The sequence below is a fragment of the Geospiza fortis genome, unplaced genomic scaffold (genome assembly GCF_000277835.1).
Source record: "Geospiza fortis unplaced genomic scaffold, GeoFor_1.0 scaffold53, whole genome shotgun sequence".
Lineage (NCBI taxonomy): Eukaryota > Metazoa > Chordata > Aves > Passeriformes > Thraupidae > Geospiza > Geospiza fortis.
This window is the reverse complement of record NW_005054305.1, coordinates 12,656,257-12,676,371: the sequence shown is the minus strand read 5'-3', so window position 1 is coordinate 12,676,371 and position 20,115 is coordinate 12,656,257. Positions and strand designations below refer to the sequence as shown.

Below are 20,115 nucleotides of genomic sequence, written 5' to 3'. Positions count from 1 at the left end.
AGATACAGTTAACCTCTGCAAATGTAGGTTATTTGTACGGTAGATAAAGCAATGAAATACGACCATGTAAATTACAATTCCACTCCTAGGAAAAATTTTAAAGATCATTGTTAAAAACAAGGCAAAGTAACCTTAATAACAATACCATATTAATTCATCTGTGGTGGTTGCTGTACATAGTAAACTCACATGACAGTCTGTATGAATTCAGTCTGACCTTGGGCACTTAGAAGAATTTTGTGTGCAACAGCTTAAAAAAAACCCAAAATTCTGTTTGTGAGATCTCTGCCAAAAGTCATGGTTATGAGTAGCAGCAATCTTCAGATCAGGCTTTTAGTGACAAGTACCACAAGAAGAAAAAGTGTGACATCAGACCTATAAAATAATGATCAGAGACTATGGTACACTTGGAATGTTCTCTTTTTATTTTAAATGTACCTATTACAATATTTTGTTAGGCTTATATAGAGCACTATTATTTACATGATTCAGTGTTTATCCTTTAGGGAGAATTCCAGTGCTCAATAAATAAGAGTCAATGAGCTGCTCGTTAACCATCTTGGAATCAGTGTTCTGAAATATTAATTTCACATAAATGGTGAAAGTCTTTGAAATAATTATGGTTACCTGTAGTTTCATTCAGTAGGTATCTTCAGTCTGCAGTTAAATTATGTTGAAAACTCTGAACATAGCTATAGGTAATCAGAAGAAAGTTCAACAACAACATCATACTAAAAAAATACCACAAAACATCAGTGGTTGACCTCTACAGTTTCCAGATGCATCTCAGGGTGATGGTAGTGTTCAAAGGGAAGAAAAAAACGGTTTTTGGTTGACTCCCTGATATAAAATGTCTAGATCATGGGGCAAAATATACAATCACTAATAAATAAAAATTACACTTTTTACAAGATCTTTCAACATGGCATCTCAGAATGTGCCTGCAGGTAAGAATGGTTTCTATTATTTTTATTAAGATTCAATTTGCTGTGGTTACTCTTTCTTACACATGAATTTATGCATTATATATATATTATATAAAACACATAAAAGTTGTCAGTACAAGGAATATCATTAGCTGGGAACATGAAGAAGAGGTTCTTATCAGATCTCACTCAGTGTTATGGGCACAAGTTCAAATGTAAAAGGGACTTTGGTCCTGATCTTGCACTAACACAATAAATGCAGTCCCCACATGTTTCTATGCACAGAACTTACTCTCTCTGCTGAGGTTGTCCCAGTCCTGCCTCGACAACCACCCCATTTTCATGTGACCCATCGCAGAAACTGAGTTTGAATCAGGACAAACAGCTTGTTTTTTCCTCTTAATCCTCATTAATGTACCTCAGAGGTAAAATCCATGGCACATTATTTAAGCGACTGAATGTCTATGACGTTCAGCTATGGCACACAGTTTTGTTTCCTCAACATACACAAAGACAGCAGGGAAATGCAGCTCGTAACTACTGGGCATTTATCCTAGAAAATGTGACATTGTCATCATTATTGGACTAGAAACTTATGTTTATTGACAGTGTGCCTATTTTTCAACAAAACACCATTGATTTTAGTAGCATTACAGTTTGGCAAAGAATAGTTTCTGAATTATTTCTGTTACAGATTTGAATCTCTGGCACATTTAAGACGCTCACCCACCTATTCAAATAATATTTTAAAGCAAAATTAATGTTTGATATAAAATAACAGTTGTGTTGCAAATGTGGAAAAATAGTCTAATAAAAATAAGTATAAAAGTGATCTCAGATTTATGAATATGTTTCATATAAACAAGTCCAGGTGAATTATCAGTGTTAGAAATGGCCCTTCATAGGCTGTGTCACAACAGAACATCACATTTTTCACGGTTTACAATAACACAGTTAGATTCACAATGTAATGACACCTTATATCAGAAAAATAGTATTTTACAAACTATACATTTGGCATCTATTTTTAGATTTTTTTTCTGTTTCTTTTTTCAGTTCCTTTTTAATTTTTTCCTTTTTTTTAAATTTTCTTACAAAATAGTGCAAAATTACAGTGCGTTAATAGAAGATTTTGTAAATCCTAATAAAAAGTCAGTATACTTAACTGTGTTGTTCATTCACTGGAAACAGTTTGGCACATTAGGATTTTGTATAGATGGAAAAGCTTCTCACTTCTTTTCAGTGTGTCCATGGATTCTTTAAAACATTAAATTACACCAAGGGAGTTAACTTTCCAAACTTTTTAATCTCAGCTCTTATGTGTGTTACAAAGCAGCAAAAAAAAAGTAGGTTTTGCAATTAATTTATTTGCCAAACAGCATATATCAGGCTGGCTTTTCATATGATGTTATAAAGAAATGGATTGATGGGAACATTTTCTGTCTGGTGACTGCTAAAGTGCTTATTTATAGTTTCAAGATTGTGTAGGAAATTTGTCCCAATTTTATATATATGTGTTGGTTTACCATATATCTTTCAAATTTTGCTATCAAACACATTTCTATATCTGGATCCAACCGGGCTATATCAAGCCAGGAGGATAAAGTTTCATCAAATCCTCTTTTCCACTGGACTAATTCATAATAAAGAATAACAAACAGTTGTATTTCCTGCCAATTTGCAATGACTAAATTATTTTCCTGCTAATTAATTACTTAAGAACGTTAATGAGGAGTTCCCCCAAGTATCAATAATTAATTTGCACAGACTGGCACCACACCTCAAAAAAATGAAAATTCTTATTACTTGGAGCAGCAAAGTCTTCTGCATTCTCATAAGCAGGCAGGGTATAGGCTACAGGAGTGAGAGTGTCTTAAGCCCCCCTGTGAGTGTGCCATGAAATGCACAGAGGGTGTCAGATGAGTCTCAGCTCTGTTCTTTGCCTTCCTTGGCTGAAAGCAGCAATGCAAAACCTGCGACCACAGAACCACCTGCTAGAGGCTGCCAAACAGTGACCTGTACCAAGCAACTCCTAATTCAGGCTGTTAACCTGGCAGTGAGAGGCTCTCTGCCACGTGAGCAAACTCTGAGATATTCACTGCAGAGAGACGGCTGCTTTCAGTCAATTGGTGACACAAAAGATTGCCAATTAATTACATTTGCAATGGAGTAATGAAATGACTTCCTCCAGTATGAAAACTGCTGGATGATGTCTCTAGGCCAAGTTATTTCTTACAAGTTGATGATTTTATCATCTGTATCGCCCTGTAGCAATAGTGCCATGAATTAAAATTGCCACGGCATGGTTTATTTAATAAATTTATTGGTATTTCTGTACCTTTTATGAGCATCTCTAACCAGTATGCTTTTTATATTGATTCTCTGAACGTAGAATTGTCCATAGCACAAACTACATATTCAAAAATTAGAAGGGAAATATCCATTAATAAGACAGGGTTTTTCTACACAAGCCATTTCACTCTTAGCTCAATCCTTTGTTACTAGCATAGGAATCTCCCAAATCACCTGCTAACTCTGGTAGAAGATTTGCCCAAGCTAGAAGCAAAAGATAAAGGTGAAATAACTATCTTGTATGAATCATATTGATTGATTTCTAACATTTTCAAATCACTTTTATTAAAAACAAACAAAAAAGCTAAAACAGAACTGTCAGCCAAAATTAACGAAGAAGCCCACCAGCTGGTAGGTGGGTATACAAATACTTCTCCTGGACTCTGTTGTCAATAACACACTAGTTTTGACCAAGGAAACACTTGAGTATTTGTTAAATTTTCACTGCTAGGTTTAAATAGGTCAGAAGCTTCCTTGTCAGCCTACACAGAGACACCTCTTGTTCCCACTTTGCACACACAGTGATTACTCACAGTCTCACCTAGAATGAACCAAATACTTTCCTCAGAGGAAAATCAGGTGTGGCTGAGACTGACTCTCTGTAGGGCACAACAAGTTCAGGTTTCAGGACATGACCAGGTTTTATGCTTTCATCCTTGGACAGGCCTTGAAATACTATCTCAGCATCCTCAGCCACTCTGGCTTTTTCATGCCACATGGAAGTTCAGTGACCCTGCGTAGCACGGGCAAGCTGTAAGCTGAGGTGCTGTGCTCAGGCGATGGCCTGAAGTGGTGGAGGAGCAGAAGAGCTCGGCCAAGATTTATTGGTTAGACACCAAATCAGAATGAATCAAAGGTTTTCAGTGTGGACCTATACCCAGCCAATCTTTACTCTCTATGTACATAATGCAAAAGAGGCCACACAAGCTGGTCTCTGATGTCTATAGATTGCACTCTTTGGCACAATTCCTAAAAGGCAATGAAAACGTATTCTCTGGAGCCCCAGTGCATTAAAGCATTCAGGATGCTCTTAAAATTAAGCACACACTTAAGTCTCATTGTCATCTGCATACTCTTAGTGCCTTTTTGTATCATGTCCAGAAGGTGTTGCTGCGTGAAGACTTATAAATCAAATAAGAAAATAAGAACAAAGATCCTTGAATCTAGATAAGAAATAGAATTATCTTACTGACAAAGGTTCTTCTTCTCCTGAATGTTATTCTGCATCTAATAAAAAAGATAATACAAGGCTAACAGGAGTCCCATTCTTGAATAAAAAGAAACAGTTATTGGTTACTTAAATGCTTGTTTAAAGATGGGAGAAAATTATGTGGTTTTTTAAAGCCTATTTTGAGAAAAAAAACCAAAACAAACATGAGTGTCCAGAGAGAGCAAGTAGAGCAAGTAGTTCTTTATTGTGTTCAGTGGTATCCATTTTCCATGTCTTGCTCAGCCTGTGTGAACTCTACAAAGCCCCACACTGATGCTCTCTCAGCCCAACTTTCATTTTATTTTATCTGTTTCTTAAAAGACAAATATGTTGCTGAATGTCTCACACTTTCAGTGGGCCTCACTCAGGCTGCTTGCTCACCGTGGTATAGACATCTGGAATGAGGCATTCAAAGAAACTGGCAACAGGATTCCCTAAGGAATGGAGATCTCATACTAAGCAAGGTCTGCTGTGGACATTGTCTATGTAATGGATGGAAAACTGCTTTAGAAAGATCTGCTGCCAGTTTTGTCTTATACCTGTCCACATTCAGTGGAGTAGCAATGCATGTGATGTTAGTATTTTATCTGGTTTGGGTATTATTTTCCACACTGAAAAAAGAGTAATGTTGATAGCTCAGTGCACGACAGAGAGTCTAAAAACATCCAAAGTAAAACAAAGAATGGTGGTTACCCTCTGTCTTCATTGACTGCTTAAGTTAACTTGGGTTGAGTGCAACTCAAGATTGTTGTGGGCTAGCAAACAAAAGAAACTGAATGTCTGAAAGAAATTTCTTGAGAAAACAGTTAGGACTGGTGTGATTTCCCATTTTCTAGTTCACTTTTCTGGTACAATTATCTTCTTTTGCCAGTGGTACTAAAGCACAATACCTATTTTGTCTAGTCCCTTCCACAGCCGCTTAAGTTTGCTCATTTTCTTTCACAGTGATTTGTTATTTGAGTGTCTATGCTTGCTGCCCATGTAGAGTAGATCACAAAAGAAGCACAGACCTCACAAAGCTGAATGTCAGATACAGACTGGAAGCAGCCTTAGGTGAATTAAGTCTAGGTCTAGGCAGCCTTTGTGCATGCATGGAGCATAGATGTTTTGTATCCATTGCTTCATTTACTACATGGGCTGAACATGCCCAAAACTGCTTCATCTTCTATCAACAAAGATATTTCAATCCAGAACTGCTTAAGGTCTGATACTTGCAGATCACCTTAAAATCTTCATAATAAATTGGCTCAATTTTGTTCCAGCACTTACTCTTCAAGAATGCCAGCGAGGCATTAGGGTCATGTATATTTTTTAGGGCTTGGTAGTGATTCTTATGCATAATTCTGGATTAGATTTCTCTCCTGTTTTATTAATCTTTGAAGCAATTTTAGCAACGTTTCCTGAATGAAATATATACAAGCCTTGTGTGGAGCTTTTCTTCTTGTGAAGAGAACAACACTCTTCACTCCTTCCAGTTCCATCAAAAGACTTTTCCATTTCTTAAAATTCAGCCTAAGATTAGCCATGCTGGCTGAATCTTGTGCTTACAGGGGTAAAGACATTACTTACAGGATTAAAATTCAGAGTATATTTCAAATCTTTCCTGTGTATACGCTGACCAATATTTCACACTTCATATATCTTATATATTCTTGCTTATTACTGAAAGGACTTAGCTGAACTTGATGCCAAGGAAAGAGTCTGAATCCACCCAAGCCCTTCTAACACACAGAACAGCTCTCACAATCTGAAGTGAGGAATGGTTGTACACAATCACCTTTCATTGAGGTAAATACAAGTGACTTCTGAATTCCAGCACTGAGGGAATCAGGTTATTGAGCCAAACCAGTGGGATGTTCTGTCACTGAGAATTTCACAGTCCTCCTGAAAATAAAATGTTATGATGTCCTGTAGGACAGATGATTAGCTAAAGAAACTTGCCTTCAAAATGATAAGATACTACTTATATTACATGCACATCAGAAATTTGTTTTTAGAAGACTCAGTTTCCTTGTATTGCATTAATGTTCAAGGTAAGCTTATCTTGCTGCATACTAGAATGCTGGTGAGTTTAGGTGATTCACAGTATATTGAAAGCTAGCTGGATCAGAATACACCTTTTGAAACCACAGGCAGAGCAGAAGTAATTCTATAGCTTTTCCATGGGGTTTTGAGTTCTATAAATTTAACTAATTACTTTTATAGCCTTTTGTGTTTCTATTCCAGCCTCTAATAAGTTCCACTGTCTTTTGCTAAATATTTATAATTATCTCTCATTTCCTTACAGCAGCAATTTTTTGTTTGAAAATTTAATCTCAGTTACTTGATTGACTACTTGGCTTGATCAGGGTCTTATACATCTCATAAGCAGAAGTCTTTCCAGTTGGAATTTTTTCTTTTTTTTTCCAGTAGCAGGTGTGATTTGCAGCACTTTGGCCTGAAAATCCAAGCTGATTTGCTTTCATTTGATACTAAAGCATACCCATACATTTCTGTCATTAAACCAACCTTGTACATATGAATATATATAGCAATCAGAAATTTGTCTTAGCTGATGGAAAGAAGTGGTAAAATCAAATGATACATCTTTGAAGCAGACACATCTTAAAATTATGACAATCATCACAATTTTGGTTTTGCTATTAGAGCAAATTTGATACTTAAAAACCTACTTATATTATCAAATATTGATAGCAGTTGTTGCTCTGAAGCGTTCATTTTTAATACCTCTCATACACAATATTTTCAACCCCCCAAATTTATTAGCTTGGTAAGTTGAAAGTTTATATAGCCTCATATCTTATTTACTGAATTTCAGCATATTTCTCTCAGAAAATTGACTGCTTAGTATTTTTTCCCCTCACTTATGTGTCATAACATCAAGTTGTCCAGCTACAGTTAAAATTCAACAGATCTTTACAAACTGGGGGAAAATTCACAATTATTCAACAAATTATATGAGAGAGCTTTATAAAATTTGTCAGCAAACTGCTTCTAAAAATCCATTCTTACCAGCTGAATTCAGTGCATAAGTCTGATGTAATCAAACACCTTTTTAAAAATCTGTTTATCTCAGTGTAACACTTCTGAAAGCCCTGGTTCAGGTTAAAAATACTTGAGACATATTGAAGGCCAAGGGTGTTCTGCATTTGAATGGACTCAAAAATTGGATGAATCCGGGCTTTGGTCACCAGGATTGGTCATTTTCTCTAAATCTGACTTCTCTTTTCTTCAGAGGGTAAGAAGAGATACATTCCTAAAGCAACGTAATGGGATCATTTATTAGGAAACCTTTTTAGAAACAAAGACTACCCACTATTCTAATACATTTGAAAAATTATAGTTCTAGGTTCATTATCCTTAAAAAGGGGGCAATTAATCACACTTCCATAATGTTAGGTATTGTACTCTACTGTGCTCTTAAATGCAGGATGAACATATGAAACTTTGCTGTCTTTTGAAGTGTTACACACATTTCTGTCTGGAACAACAAATTATGTTCTTAAAATTTTCTCTGAAATTTAAAATTCGTTTCCTCATTTTCCAAATAGGTTAAACAACAAAGATAATGTTAAAAATAAAAAAAGAAAAGTTAAAAATTACTACTTCAAGTGAAAGACTGGGACATGTTTCACAGAAAATGTGGAAAATCTTGTTTTAAATTTATAAAAAGCAATCAAATACTCTTCAGTGCACATAATTAGTATATCTATTATAATTTGAAACTGAGTACTGATGACTGCTGCTGCTGATATTTTAAAATCTCTTACAAAATATAAATAGGATAGCCAAAAGAGAATAACTGATAAACCATGATGTGAGATTATCTTTTCCTTCCTTTTTTTCTCTTTTCCATTCCTCTCCACTTGGACTGAAGTCCTTTCTGGCTTCTTCAAAAAAATGCACACCCACACCCACACACACCCACACACACCCCCCACAAATTAATTCCAAAACCATTTTTCTAAATTTCCAATGGACTTGTATTCCTGGTGTCTTTTCACATGATCACAAGCAAGACATGCATGTGATTCCCAGAACCTAGGAAGATGCACTGAAAAATCCTTCTTCCAGTTGAAATAACTAAGATACATCTTATTATTTTTGTCAAGCATCAGAAGATATTCTGCCAGCTCTCTGGGGGAGAGAAAATCTTCCACATGTATGAAAGAGTCTGCTGGAATGTAATTCTCATAATTTTCTCTGGAAGGGCCCAGTACAACTGGTACTGATCCAGCCAGAAGAGCATTGTAGAGTTTCTCAGTAATGTAATCTTTGTGGATTGAATTTTCAAAGGAAAGGTAGAATTTGCATGTGGAGATAGTTGGAATCAAGTTTTTGTCATTGACGTAGTCTCCAAAGGCTTGTCCATAGGTGTGGATTTCAATGTATTTGCTGAGCTCGTTGTAATACTTGACTCGAGCGTGCTCAGGGTTCCAGTTACTCACAACCCAACAGACCAAGTTTTCCTTACTTGGTACTTCAAATGTGAAGGAACTGGTGCCAACCATCATGAAGCCGTAAGGCACCTGGATATCAGAATCACGCCGGTAAGTCAGGGTCAGGTTAAAAAGGTGTTCGATGCCACTCTTTTGAGGAGTATGAGTTGGAGACTCCAAGTTCATCCAAATCCACTTCTGGAACGGTGGCCTGGCTTGCTGAGGTAAATTGGCCAGATCCCAGCTGATGTCTCTGTGATGAATGAGGACAGCGTGGGATCTGTTATAGAGCGAGCGGTCAATAGTCAGATGGCACCCGGGGATGTTGAACATCGTTTGGCAGGACGTCAGATCGAACGTCTGACCAAATGGCCAAACCCAGATCAAAACAGTAGTTTCATTGAGATTATCAGTTTTGGAAGAAAAGAAGTTCTTCATTTTCAACACTGAACTGGCTGATTCTATAGGACCAGAAATCCAGCTGTTTGTTGGTTTGATATAAATTAATATAAATGCCATGAAACAACCAAGGATAATGAAGATAATAAAAAATGGCCGGAAAATTCCTTTAGATGTCGATGTCATAATTTGCTCTGAGAAAAAAAGAGGAAGAGAGAAAATAATATCAGGTATTGAATTACATATATATGTCTTGTTAAAATAATTTAGATATAAAATAGATAAAACTTCAATAACACTGAGCTGCAACCTCAGAAATATCTTTTGAATGGAGAGGGCATGGTGTCTTGCACTCTGTGACAAAGTGACAATATTTCTCTTCTTCACGTTAAAAGCTCACTGACAAATTAAAAGCAGGATTTTAATGTATCTCATACTTGGTGAATCAGTACATATTGAGAGGTTTTTTTTTCTCAGAACCTAGGCCAAGCATTTGGAACACAGGAGACAGACAAAATTACCCTTTAATTCTATCCCCGTGTCTGGATAATGTAAAGAATAACATGCTGCAGATTTGTTGCATTTGTATTTGTGTGAATGTGGAGGACATAGGATTAGAGGATTGAAAAAGGAAGGAACTAGAACTTTAATTGTGTAATCAATAAGACTTATTAGAAAACTAGTTCATGTCTGGTGGCTACATAGGGATGAACATTCATGCCTTCTCCAGGGGACTCCTAAAATACCTAGGGGAGGAAGCACCAATAGAGTTTCCCTATGCAGCCACATATCTCACATATTTCCTACATAAAAAAATAAAGAGAAATTAATATAAAATATGTTCTTGTATATTTCATTATGTTTTTATGTGTTAAGAATTGGGAAAAGTAGAGATATGCTGCATTGTTATGAGGCATCCTTTTTTTCCATGGGGAGATAGAGCTGAGAAGTTCATAGAGCCTCCTTTGTCCTTGCTCTAGTTGTTTCCTCCTGAGAGAAGTGATCAATCTCTTTCCAAAACTACTCTACCATATGGTTCTTGCAAAACCTAACAACCCTAGTTAGGGGTTGTTAATTGCTAACCTTTGATCCTGAATGCAGCCCTAGAACTCACAGATGTTCTAAAACTAAAAACCATGCAGCTGTATGGCACACAAGGGAAAAGGAAGGGAAGTCAGTTACCAGGAAAAGTACTCTGAACATACTGGCACACTGTAGATTCTACAATGTGTTACAATTACTGTAAATGTTGTCTGACTTTCCTTTTCTGCACATCTTTCAATTTGTTGTGTTTTATTTCCTTGGCTAGATAGTGCAAAAAAAAATCCACGTCTATAAATAGAAAAATATATACTATTATATAGATGTATAAATATATATATACACAATCAAAGTCAAAAAAGCAGAAAGTAAATTTCAGGCCTTTAAAACCACTTCTATAGCTCATCTTTTCCTACTATGAAATAAATCATTAAATTCAGAATGAAATCATGGTAGAATGTGATTCAGAGGGCCACTAATAGCACATAACTTTGCAGCCTTTGTGAGTGCAAAAACTGATGTGTAGTGACTGTAGCACTACAGTTACAACAGAAATGTTTTCACATTCATTGTTGAGGAAAGGAAGAAGGAAGGAATATCCATTAACTTAGCTTCACTCTAACACTGTATCTTGAAGAAAAGGGAATTTGTCACAACATCTCCTGATTTTGGGAGTATGGATGGTTTTAATTCTGGTTTTAGTTATAGTGGTGGATTAACCTTGTCTGGCTGTCAGATCCACCCAGCCACTCTCTCACTATCTCTCCTCAACAAAATATGGGAATAAGATGAAAGTCTCATGGGTTGAAGTTAGGATGGGAAGGTCACTTATAAGTTACTGTCATAAGCTAAACAGGCTCATCTTGGGTCGAAATAAAGTAATTTATTGCCATTTAAAATTGATTTATATAGTGAGAGACAAAGACAAATATTAAAATAAAATTTCCCCCTCTTCTTCCCAGGCTCAGCTTCCTCCTTCATTCCACTCTCCTATACCTCCTACCCACTCCTGAGCAGTGCAGGGGGATAGGAATGCAGGTTTGTGATCAGACCACAACTATTCCTCTTAGCTGCTCCTTCCTCCTTTTATACATTTCCCTTCCTCCAACATGAGTCCTTCCTATGGGATGCAATTCCTTCAGGGGAAAAAAAACTTAGCTACTGAGTGAGCTGTCCATGGGATGCTTCAGGACACATCCTCCTGTGGGGTCCTCCCCAGGCCACCAGGGGCTGCAGGGGAATCTGCACTCTAGTGCTTGGAGTACATCTTCCTATCCTTCTTCTCTGACCTTGGTGCTCACAAGGTTGTTTCTCACGTTTTCCCCCTCATTCTCCACTGCTTGTGCCTTTCTTGAATACACTTTCCCAGAGGTGTCAGCACCTTGGCTGCAGGGTTTAGCCATGCCCTGCAGTGGGTGTGTTGGGATATGCTGGAATTGGCATGGGTGGCCCTGGCTTCTCTTTGGAGACGCTTTTGGCAGTCCCTGCTGCCAGTGCCTGGGCACAAACACCTCCTAAAATTATATAAAATAAATGGAATGCTGAGTCTGGTGCTTTTGTCTAGGCCCTTTTTCTGAAGGACATAGTTTAGCAGGCCCTCTCTGATTTCAGCAAAATGATCCTAAGGGGAGTAAAGAAGAGGAACAACGTGTCCATGGCTTTTCCACTTATCCACATCAGTTTAAATCCCTCTGAAAGAAAAATGAGGCTTTACAGCAACATTACATTGTCTTTTTTTAGCCTGTGTTGATTGTTTCTTGAAATTATGTCTAGAAGGAAGGATATGTCCTATGAGAGCCTAAGACTGCTTCCCTGCCTTACTACAGGGAAAGTGAGAATGGGACCTCTAAGGAAGAAGGGATTTAGGTTGAACAGCTCTAGGAGATGCAGCTCAAGGAAAAAGCAAGAGGCTGAGCTGATATTCATGTAAAGCTGTTCTTTGTTTCTGTGCTTTTGAAAGCGATACACAGCACAGGTATAACTTATCACTGAACAGAGAGTGTCAGCTGAGTATGAACAATAGATTGGGACACATTTATTCACAGGAGCTGATAATTTTCTAGGGATTAAAAAGGATGATGAAAAATCAGAAAAGGATTTTAACATTGTGCCTTGTAACATAGTCACCCTCCAGGTATAAGCCTTTTGACTCAAGTCTCTGACAGGGATTATTTTACACTAAGCTCTTCTGCTAACTAATAACAAACCCCTGCATCATCACATGACAATTCTTACTGCATAGGAAATGACCAGATATTATATCTCCTGTCCTCTGCCTGAAATACTAGTTTGTCCAGACTTTTGAAATGTAGAGCCAATCTGAGGATAATCACTTGTGGTTGCGCGACCCCAAGTACCAATATTAACATCTGACCACGTTAAACAGATGAGTTTGCCAATTTTTGTCTCTTCTGGGTTGATTTCCTCTCCTGGTTTTGCTGTCCTGTGAAGGCATGCCCCCCTTCTGATGTGGGATCATGGTTTTTAGTTTTTGCCTTTTACCAAAACACTAACCTATATCCAGACTCTATAGTCTTTTATAGTCCTGCATCCTTTGGATTCAGAGAACCAGCCATTCATTATGCAGTCTCACAGATCCATTAAATGTATTGGCATCACCGGCATGCTCTGCTCTGAAACTACTGCTAATGGGATGGTGGAAAAAGGTTCTAATAGCAGAACCCTTTAAAAAATTGAATGAGAGTCTTGCAAGGAAGCAGAGGATATGAGCAGACTTCTGAAAATACCACTTAGCCATACCCTGAGGAGCTGGACAGGGTTTTTTCATGGAATTCTATTTTTGTATTCCATTTTGTGGAATACAGTAATAACTATTAAGATGTATACTAGGAATAGCGGCGATTTTTCGTCATGAAGTACTAACAGAATCAATAATTTCTGCGCTTGCCAAGGCAGATTGAGGGACCCATGGAATGGACCAGCAAACTCTGCTTTCATGGCTTTTGGGACTGAGTCCTGGGCACATTCAGGCAGCAGTAAGTACAGTGAAGGTATGTGTTAAGCACTTGTTGACACATATTATTTGCATAGCATCATAAAGTGGTTTGGGTTGGAAGGGATTTTTTTGAGAAGTAGTTTGTGTGCACTACTAGGACATAAAGGTTATGGTGCACTAGAATTCATAGATCATTTTTTCCATAATAATCTCCAAAATGGGGATTCTTTTCCATATTTATTTATGTCCTTCTTCTTTGTGCCCAAGATAACCATTAACATCTGACTGTAATTCTCACTCTAAAGGTGACACTAAGGAGACATTTTTTGCAAGCCATCCATGCAAGTCACCTTAGCTCACCCTTCCCCTTTCATGGCTTTTCTTCCACCACAGAATCACAAATTTCCTTTCTGTGAATTCCCTCCCCCATGCATGTCGAGTCTGAAAGGAGAACTTTGTCAAAGAGATGTGTTTACTGAGATTTTTGCCAGCTGGAAGAATTCTGTACTTTTGATAGTTTTGTTATAAAGTACATTTCAGAGTGTTGTGGAGTAGCAAGTATTTTCTAGGTGCTTTTTTTCCCAAGTTGAAAGTGTAGTATTTTATCAGTACAAGACTGTTTTTCTTGGTACAAAACTTAGCAAGCCTTCTTTTTAAGTGCAAATCTTGGCATTCCATCAGCAAGCAACTGTATTTAGCAGCAACACAAACAGGGAGATAGTAATGGGGTATCAGACCTGTTAACCCAAAGCTTACCAGGCAAGGCTTGCAAAAAAATGTCTGGTTTTGAATGCATTATGTTTATTAAGAAATAAAATTGAATTTTATGGAAACAGTTTTATCATATTTTCCTTGCAACTGGGACTTCTCAGTCATCCCAGAAGGGACAGATATGTTTTGGTTTGTTTCTGATTATGCAATACTGCAGTGGGGAGAAAATATGAACTTTCTCGTCAATAATATTGATGCCTTTTTCTCTGCCATTTTTTTCACCAATTTCTTCAGTTTCTCAAGGTTTTGCCAGTAGCCCAAAATATGCCATTACTTTTAGAGGTATAATGTTCATTACTAGCCTAGTACTGAGATTTTCCAAAGGGAAAGGACAGTATTTTAAAATAAAAATGAAGCTAAGATTCTTAAAAGCATGGACACTGAATCATGAAAAAAAACCCACAATACTTTTCACACCTTAGAATTCTTAAGTGTTTGGGGCTAACTCTTGTCTTCACCACCAGTTGGTCTCAGGATTCCTCAGGTAGAAATACTTAACATCAAGATCCTCAAGGATCACTCCTGGCATCAGAGTGGGTGAAGAGCAGAAGGACTTTGAGGTTAACAGAGATGTCAGAGGTAGCTCCCTCTAGAAGCAGACAACCTAGGTAGGTACTTCAGGGCTATAAAAGGACAGCTGAAAGCAGTGAGAGCTGACAGGAATCACAAGCAAACAATTGTTATTGTTAGAAAGCAAGCTCAACTGAGATTGCTCTCCCTGTCCTCTGGCATGTTTTACCCCCCCTTGGCCATGGCATATTTGCATTTATGCTAAAAGCTGGATTTTCTTAAAGCACACTTCCAATTAGCTAGAGCTTTTTCACCTGCAGTATTGAAGAAAACCTGATTGCCTCAGGATAGCCAGTGTGTAACTTCTTATCTCCAAGTCACTGCTGTATGGACATGCCCCCGAAGGCTTTTGCTTTAGCTGTCTGAAACTGAGGAGTGCTCCTTTTATTGGAATTAACTCACTGCTCCCAGTTAAGCTTCCTCTGTTGCGACTGGAACAGTGGATTTTTTTCTCCCCCAACATCCAAACACAGGCTTGTTTCCACACATTTCCATGCCTGTCCACAGATTTCTGAAAACAGCCCAGCATGAAAAGGCTCAACAGAGCTGCACAGAGTTAAGAGGCTAAAAACAGAATGAGCTGCTGATCTCAGACTGCATATTTTTATTCTACTGTTTACAACATTCTTTTTCTTCCCTTCTCCACCTCCTTTGTTTTCGAGTTATTTGTTAATTCCAGAGATTCCAGTTTTGTGTATTTGCACTCTGAGAACAATATAGGATCATTTCATTCAGTGGTGGTAAATTTTACTTGGAACAGTTTAAAAAAAATTACCTAAAAGCACCCCGAGGACAGGTAGCCATTAAGATAGATTGCTTCAGAATCGTGCAGAACTTATCACTGGAGACTGGCAAGAACAAGGTTAGACAAGCACCACTAAGCAATGAGACATCAAATTATGCCCCCAGGTCCTAGGGCTGGGCTACAATGGCCTCACTTGTTTCCTTCCAGCCTTGTGCTCATGGCAGTAAACACAGATTCTTGTAAAATGAACCTAATAAGAATACAAACTGGCAGTCTAAAACTGCAAAGAATTGCAGAACAAATTAGTAAAATCATCCCCCATCCTCAAAGTTGTCCTACAAACTATGAAGCAGCCACATGGCACAGAGTGAAAATGTGAAGGAAAGCAAAAAATTATGTGGACAACAGCAACTAAAAAGTCCCTATTTTTAAAGGCCAAACCTAAATCTTCCTGTCAATTGCTGGATGGGGTACAGCTGCTTTATTTTGTGAATGTCTGAATCTTGACTCCCTTGCTGAAGAAAATCCTATTCTCAGCTTCCTTCTCCAAATTGCTGTGCAAGGCACAGCATCCTGCTATGGCTCAGCAGCCCCCAGCCTCCCCCTGATTGTCATCTATCCTCTCCTTCTCTCCATGGCAGTCACACACTGTCACTCTCCAGCTGCTTATGCAACAGCTCAGTGGCTTCTTACTGTGATCCAGTGTACAGCAAAAGACATTAGCCAGGGACACAGAGTCTCTCAGAACAGCAGGGGAAAATGGCTAAAGCACTGCTGTCCATACCAGAGTGGCTTTATGTCCACCAACACTACCACATATTAAAAAAATAGACAGTCCTATCAGCAAGAAACTTTTCCAGACAATCTAGAGTTAGTGTCAGGACACTCCACATGGCAGCAGCATTGCTTTCTAATCTTACGAGTTTGTCTCAGAAGGTACAGGAGATACCCTTTCCTTCCCTTGGCACAACTGGAAAATAAATGGCATGCAAAGTGATCAGAACCTCAGCAGCATTGCCAGCCTTGGTAGCATGCAGACAGAACCTTTTTTACCTTAACTTCCACGTTTGCTTGTCCACATCACAGCTAGTTTATGACCAACAGCAATCTGTGAAAGGGGTGATGGCTTTCTATACTGTGCTAGGTATAGAAAATGGAGTTCTTCACCACTGTAGCTTAGCAGCAAATTTTATCTGCCTTGCTAGAAAAGTGCTTTTTATCTTCCTGAATATAAAGCTCATCCTGGTTATGCAGCACAAGCCAGTCCCTGCCTCTTTCAAAAGCCCTGAAAAGGCTCTGCACAAAATGAAGCTGATCAAAGAAAAGTGCTCCAAAAGCAAGTGGTCTCTTCCTCCCCTCTTTCCATGTGGTTTGGGAACAGCAAACTGCTGTTCTCTCTGATTCTGCCAGAATTGCAGAAAGAGCTCTTCAGCAGCTTTGTGACTGGCTTGTAAAACTGCAGCCGGCCAGCTGAAATATGAATAACATACCTGCACAAACTGTGTGTTTGTGATGGCCCCCCGCCCACCAGAGAGCCCTGGCTGACTCACAGTGGCTGTGAAAATGATGTGAGCAAAGACAAACAGAGAGAGAGCATGAAGTGGTAGGAGAAGAACCATAGGCATTCCTGTGCACAGAAGTTAAACTCCCCATCAAAAAATCACGGTTGCCTCTGACTGATTTCCTAATATGTAGTTCCCCTTATAGTGGAAAAACACCTCCTCCTGTGAAGAAGATAAATCAGAATCAGGAAAAAGCAGAGGATGCCTACTTATAATATGGAACACTTACTCTGGGGTATATTAGTTCTGTGGCAAAGCAAGGCTTTTGGAGCTCTGAGGAGCAGCTGTTTGTGTAGATATGATTAGAGGCTAGGTGCAGTAGTTACACCGCCCTATCTTGATGCATAAGCAAGCTCAAAAAATTTAATTGAGATTTAATGCTGCCTTTTGTGCAGATAAACCTCCACAGATCTGAGGATTTTGCCACTGGCAACACAACTTTTGAGACAGCTCTGTAGCCAGGAAAGAAAGCCTGAGAGGCCTTTAAGAATACCATAAATTCCCCATAATCTGATCTCTGCTTAACATTTCACTTCTCTGCTTGCCTAGCACCTTTTCCTTAAGAGACTCTTTGTACCTCTAGGTTTGGGATCTGTACTGATAGAACTGGCTTTTTTAGGATGCAGGTCAATGTTCTTGCTTTTTGAAAAATCTTCTGTGCTGTGGGTCCTGGTTGCCGTGAGACAACAACTGCCCCAGAGAGAAAAGAAAGCTACTGGAGTGCTGAAATCCATTGCAATCTGCTCTGTGGCTGAACTGGAGAATGCCATTTACTACTATGTTAACAGAGAATAGAGGTGATAATTTATACGCTTACTTTTTAAAATATGTCCATCTATACTCTTTGCAAATGAGACTTTTTCCCCTCACAGAATGGAAGATGGGCATTTGTTTTAAATATACAATCAACAGAATTGGGTTTCTGGACTATTCTGAGCAAAGAAGTAACTCAGTGTTCATCAAGAGGTTTCGGGACAACCAAGAGTCCTCAGCCAGGTTCTGCTAGTTGTCTAGATGCCCTGAGCAGAACTCCTCACTAATCCAGCTTTCCTAAAAGCCCATCAGTGACTCAAAACTTCGGGTTAGATTCTGTGCATAGCGAATACAAATCCTTCATATTGTAATATATTGAGTGCCAAAACAACAGAGGCTTATTTTCCATATGGGAAAAGTGCAATTCAAATAATTGATAGATTGTAGAGCACTTGTGTGTGTGAGGACACCAGCACTAATTGGAAAGAAAGAAAACCAGCACCAATCATTTTCATTGTGCACTAACAGATATGTTCTCAAGATTACTTGTGTTGGTAGTACCAAATATTTCAAAAGAATAAGCTGTTAAGTGTAAGAGAGGAGGTGATTATAAAGCAAGACTCTTGAATGAAATACTTGCTGGAGCAAGTTTAGTAATTCACTATAAAGGTTATACTATACTGTAAAGTTTGGACACTGAAAACAGGAGCAGCAGAGATCTGATAGATCTCTTTTAAGATCTGATACAAGTGTCTTTTACTCAAACACAAGTAGAAAGAGCAGGATCCACAAAAAGTAAATTCAGAAACTTTCCTATTAAGAAATTTAAACATATGCATGCACACAAACCGAAACAAAAACTTAATCACCCAAAACCTAAAGCGTGATAAAACCAGAATGAAAGCATATTTTAAAAAAATATATATTTTAGATAGTGTATACTATAAAACCAGCAAAACTAACAATCCCTCAACCTCTCAAACTGTACACTCTTCTGAGAAACAAAATTGCAGTTGAGAAAAAGCAGCCGTTAATTTCTTGGAGTGTGCATAACTTTCTTTTTGTGTGCACAACAAAAGGAAGTGCAGATAGCTGGACCTACAAGTATAACAAGCTGAGAATACAAAGCTTAACAAAGTCACTGAAGAGACTTTTCTGTAGAAAAGAAAAATCCTGAAGTTCTTCAGTGAAGAAATAGGAAATACACAAGAGGAATGGGTCGAAGGAACAATAGTCTGAAAAAATCCTCCAGTAACTGCAAACATCAACCTGCTCTAAGGTGATGTTTTCTTTTTACTACTTACTCTCCAAGATAACATAGACACTGATGCCTCTGAGAGCAACTCGAGGTTAGAACATGTCAATGAAGAATATTCTGCACAGGCTGCTGACAAAAAACTGCACAAAGACAGCAGTTAGTCCAGAGATCATACTTCTTTTGAAAAGGCTCAAGTTATTTGCTATTTCTTAGCATATTGTCTTCCTTTTAAGCATATTAAAAAGAGAAGTTAAATGTTTGCAGTCTAAGTTTAATTCTAATATTCAATTTGCCCTTGATTGTAATGCTCAATTTCTGGATTTTAGTGTCATACATTATTCTACTCTTAATAGAGCAAAAAGTTCCATAATGAATCAATGAATGTTTTGCCACTAGAGTAACAATTCAATGTACAATTACTTACTGTATCTTAGAAATACAATTGGCCAAGTAGTCTTTTTCCCATCTTAAGGTTTGCAACCCATAGTCTTTCTCTGGCACAACTTGACTGCTTATTAAAACTAGGCATTTAAAACGTGGAAAGAAAGAGATTTCCTTTGTTCCTACAAAGCAAGGAAGGCTTTATATAGCAATCTTACTCAGAAAGCAACTTTCTAAAGAAAGTCTGGAGAGATAGGTAGGAGGAAACAGAGAGAAAGAAAAAGAGCAAGGGAAATAAGCTGTAAAAGATTAAAAAAGGGGTCTAGATATAAGGTCAGCAGCACTTAATGCTGGATTCCTTTACTTTAAGGAAATTGGTGTAAAAAAAGTGATGACAATCAGCTGCCTTTTCAAACAGACTGAGCATCCATGCAGTTAATTCAGTTTAGCAATTGTGGGTAGGACTAATTTGATGACAAAAATGTTAAGAGAAACCTAAATCCCTAGCTGATTCGCTATCCTAAGTGTCCTAAGAAGCCCCAAACCAGAAACAGGCTCTGCTAGTAGGGATCAGGGGACATGTTGCAATCCTGCAACCCTGAAAACTTCTGTTCATTTGTCTGTTAGTGCTGGTCATGCTTAAACTCTCTCTGACCCTCTGCCTTTCAGACTCCTGTGCTCTTAGCTGCCTGGTGCCAGCACATCCCCAGAAGGGGCTCATTCTTCACGAGGAAGGGCCCCTCAAAATCGAT

At 38.2% G+C, this 20,115-nt stretch overlaps 1 protein-coding gene across 3 annotated transcripts in view; it reads right to left on the bottom strand.

The window, feature by feature from the left end:
- Window positions 1–402: 402 nt before the first annotated feature.
- FUT9 (fucosyltransferase 9) overlaps window positions 403–20,115 on the bottom strand; it is a 32,088-nt gene continuing 12,375 nt past the window's right edge. For 2 of the 3 annotated variants that reach the window (XM_031066574.1, XM_005418334.3), the window contains one exon: window positions 403–9,520. In XM_031066574.1, coding sequence (XP_030922434.1) covers window positions 8,433–9,520 — 1,088 coding nt within the window. In that variant the 3' untranslated portion in view covers window positions 403–8,432. Of the gene's footprint in view, window positions 9,521–14,511; window positions 14,614–20,115 lie in introns of those variants that run through there. The other variant, XM_031066575.1, reaches the window with a different exon arrangement.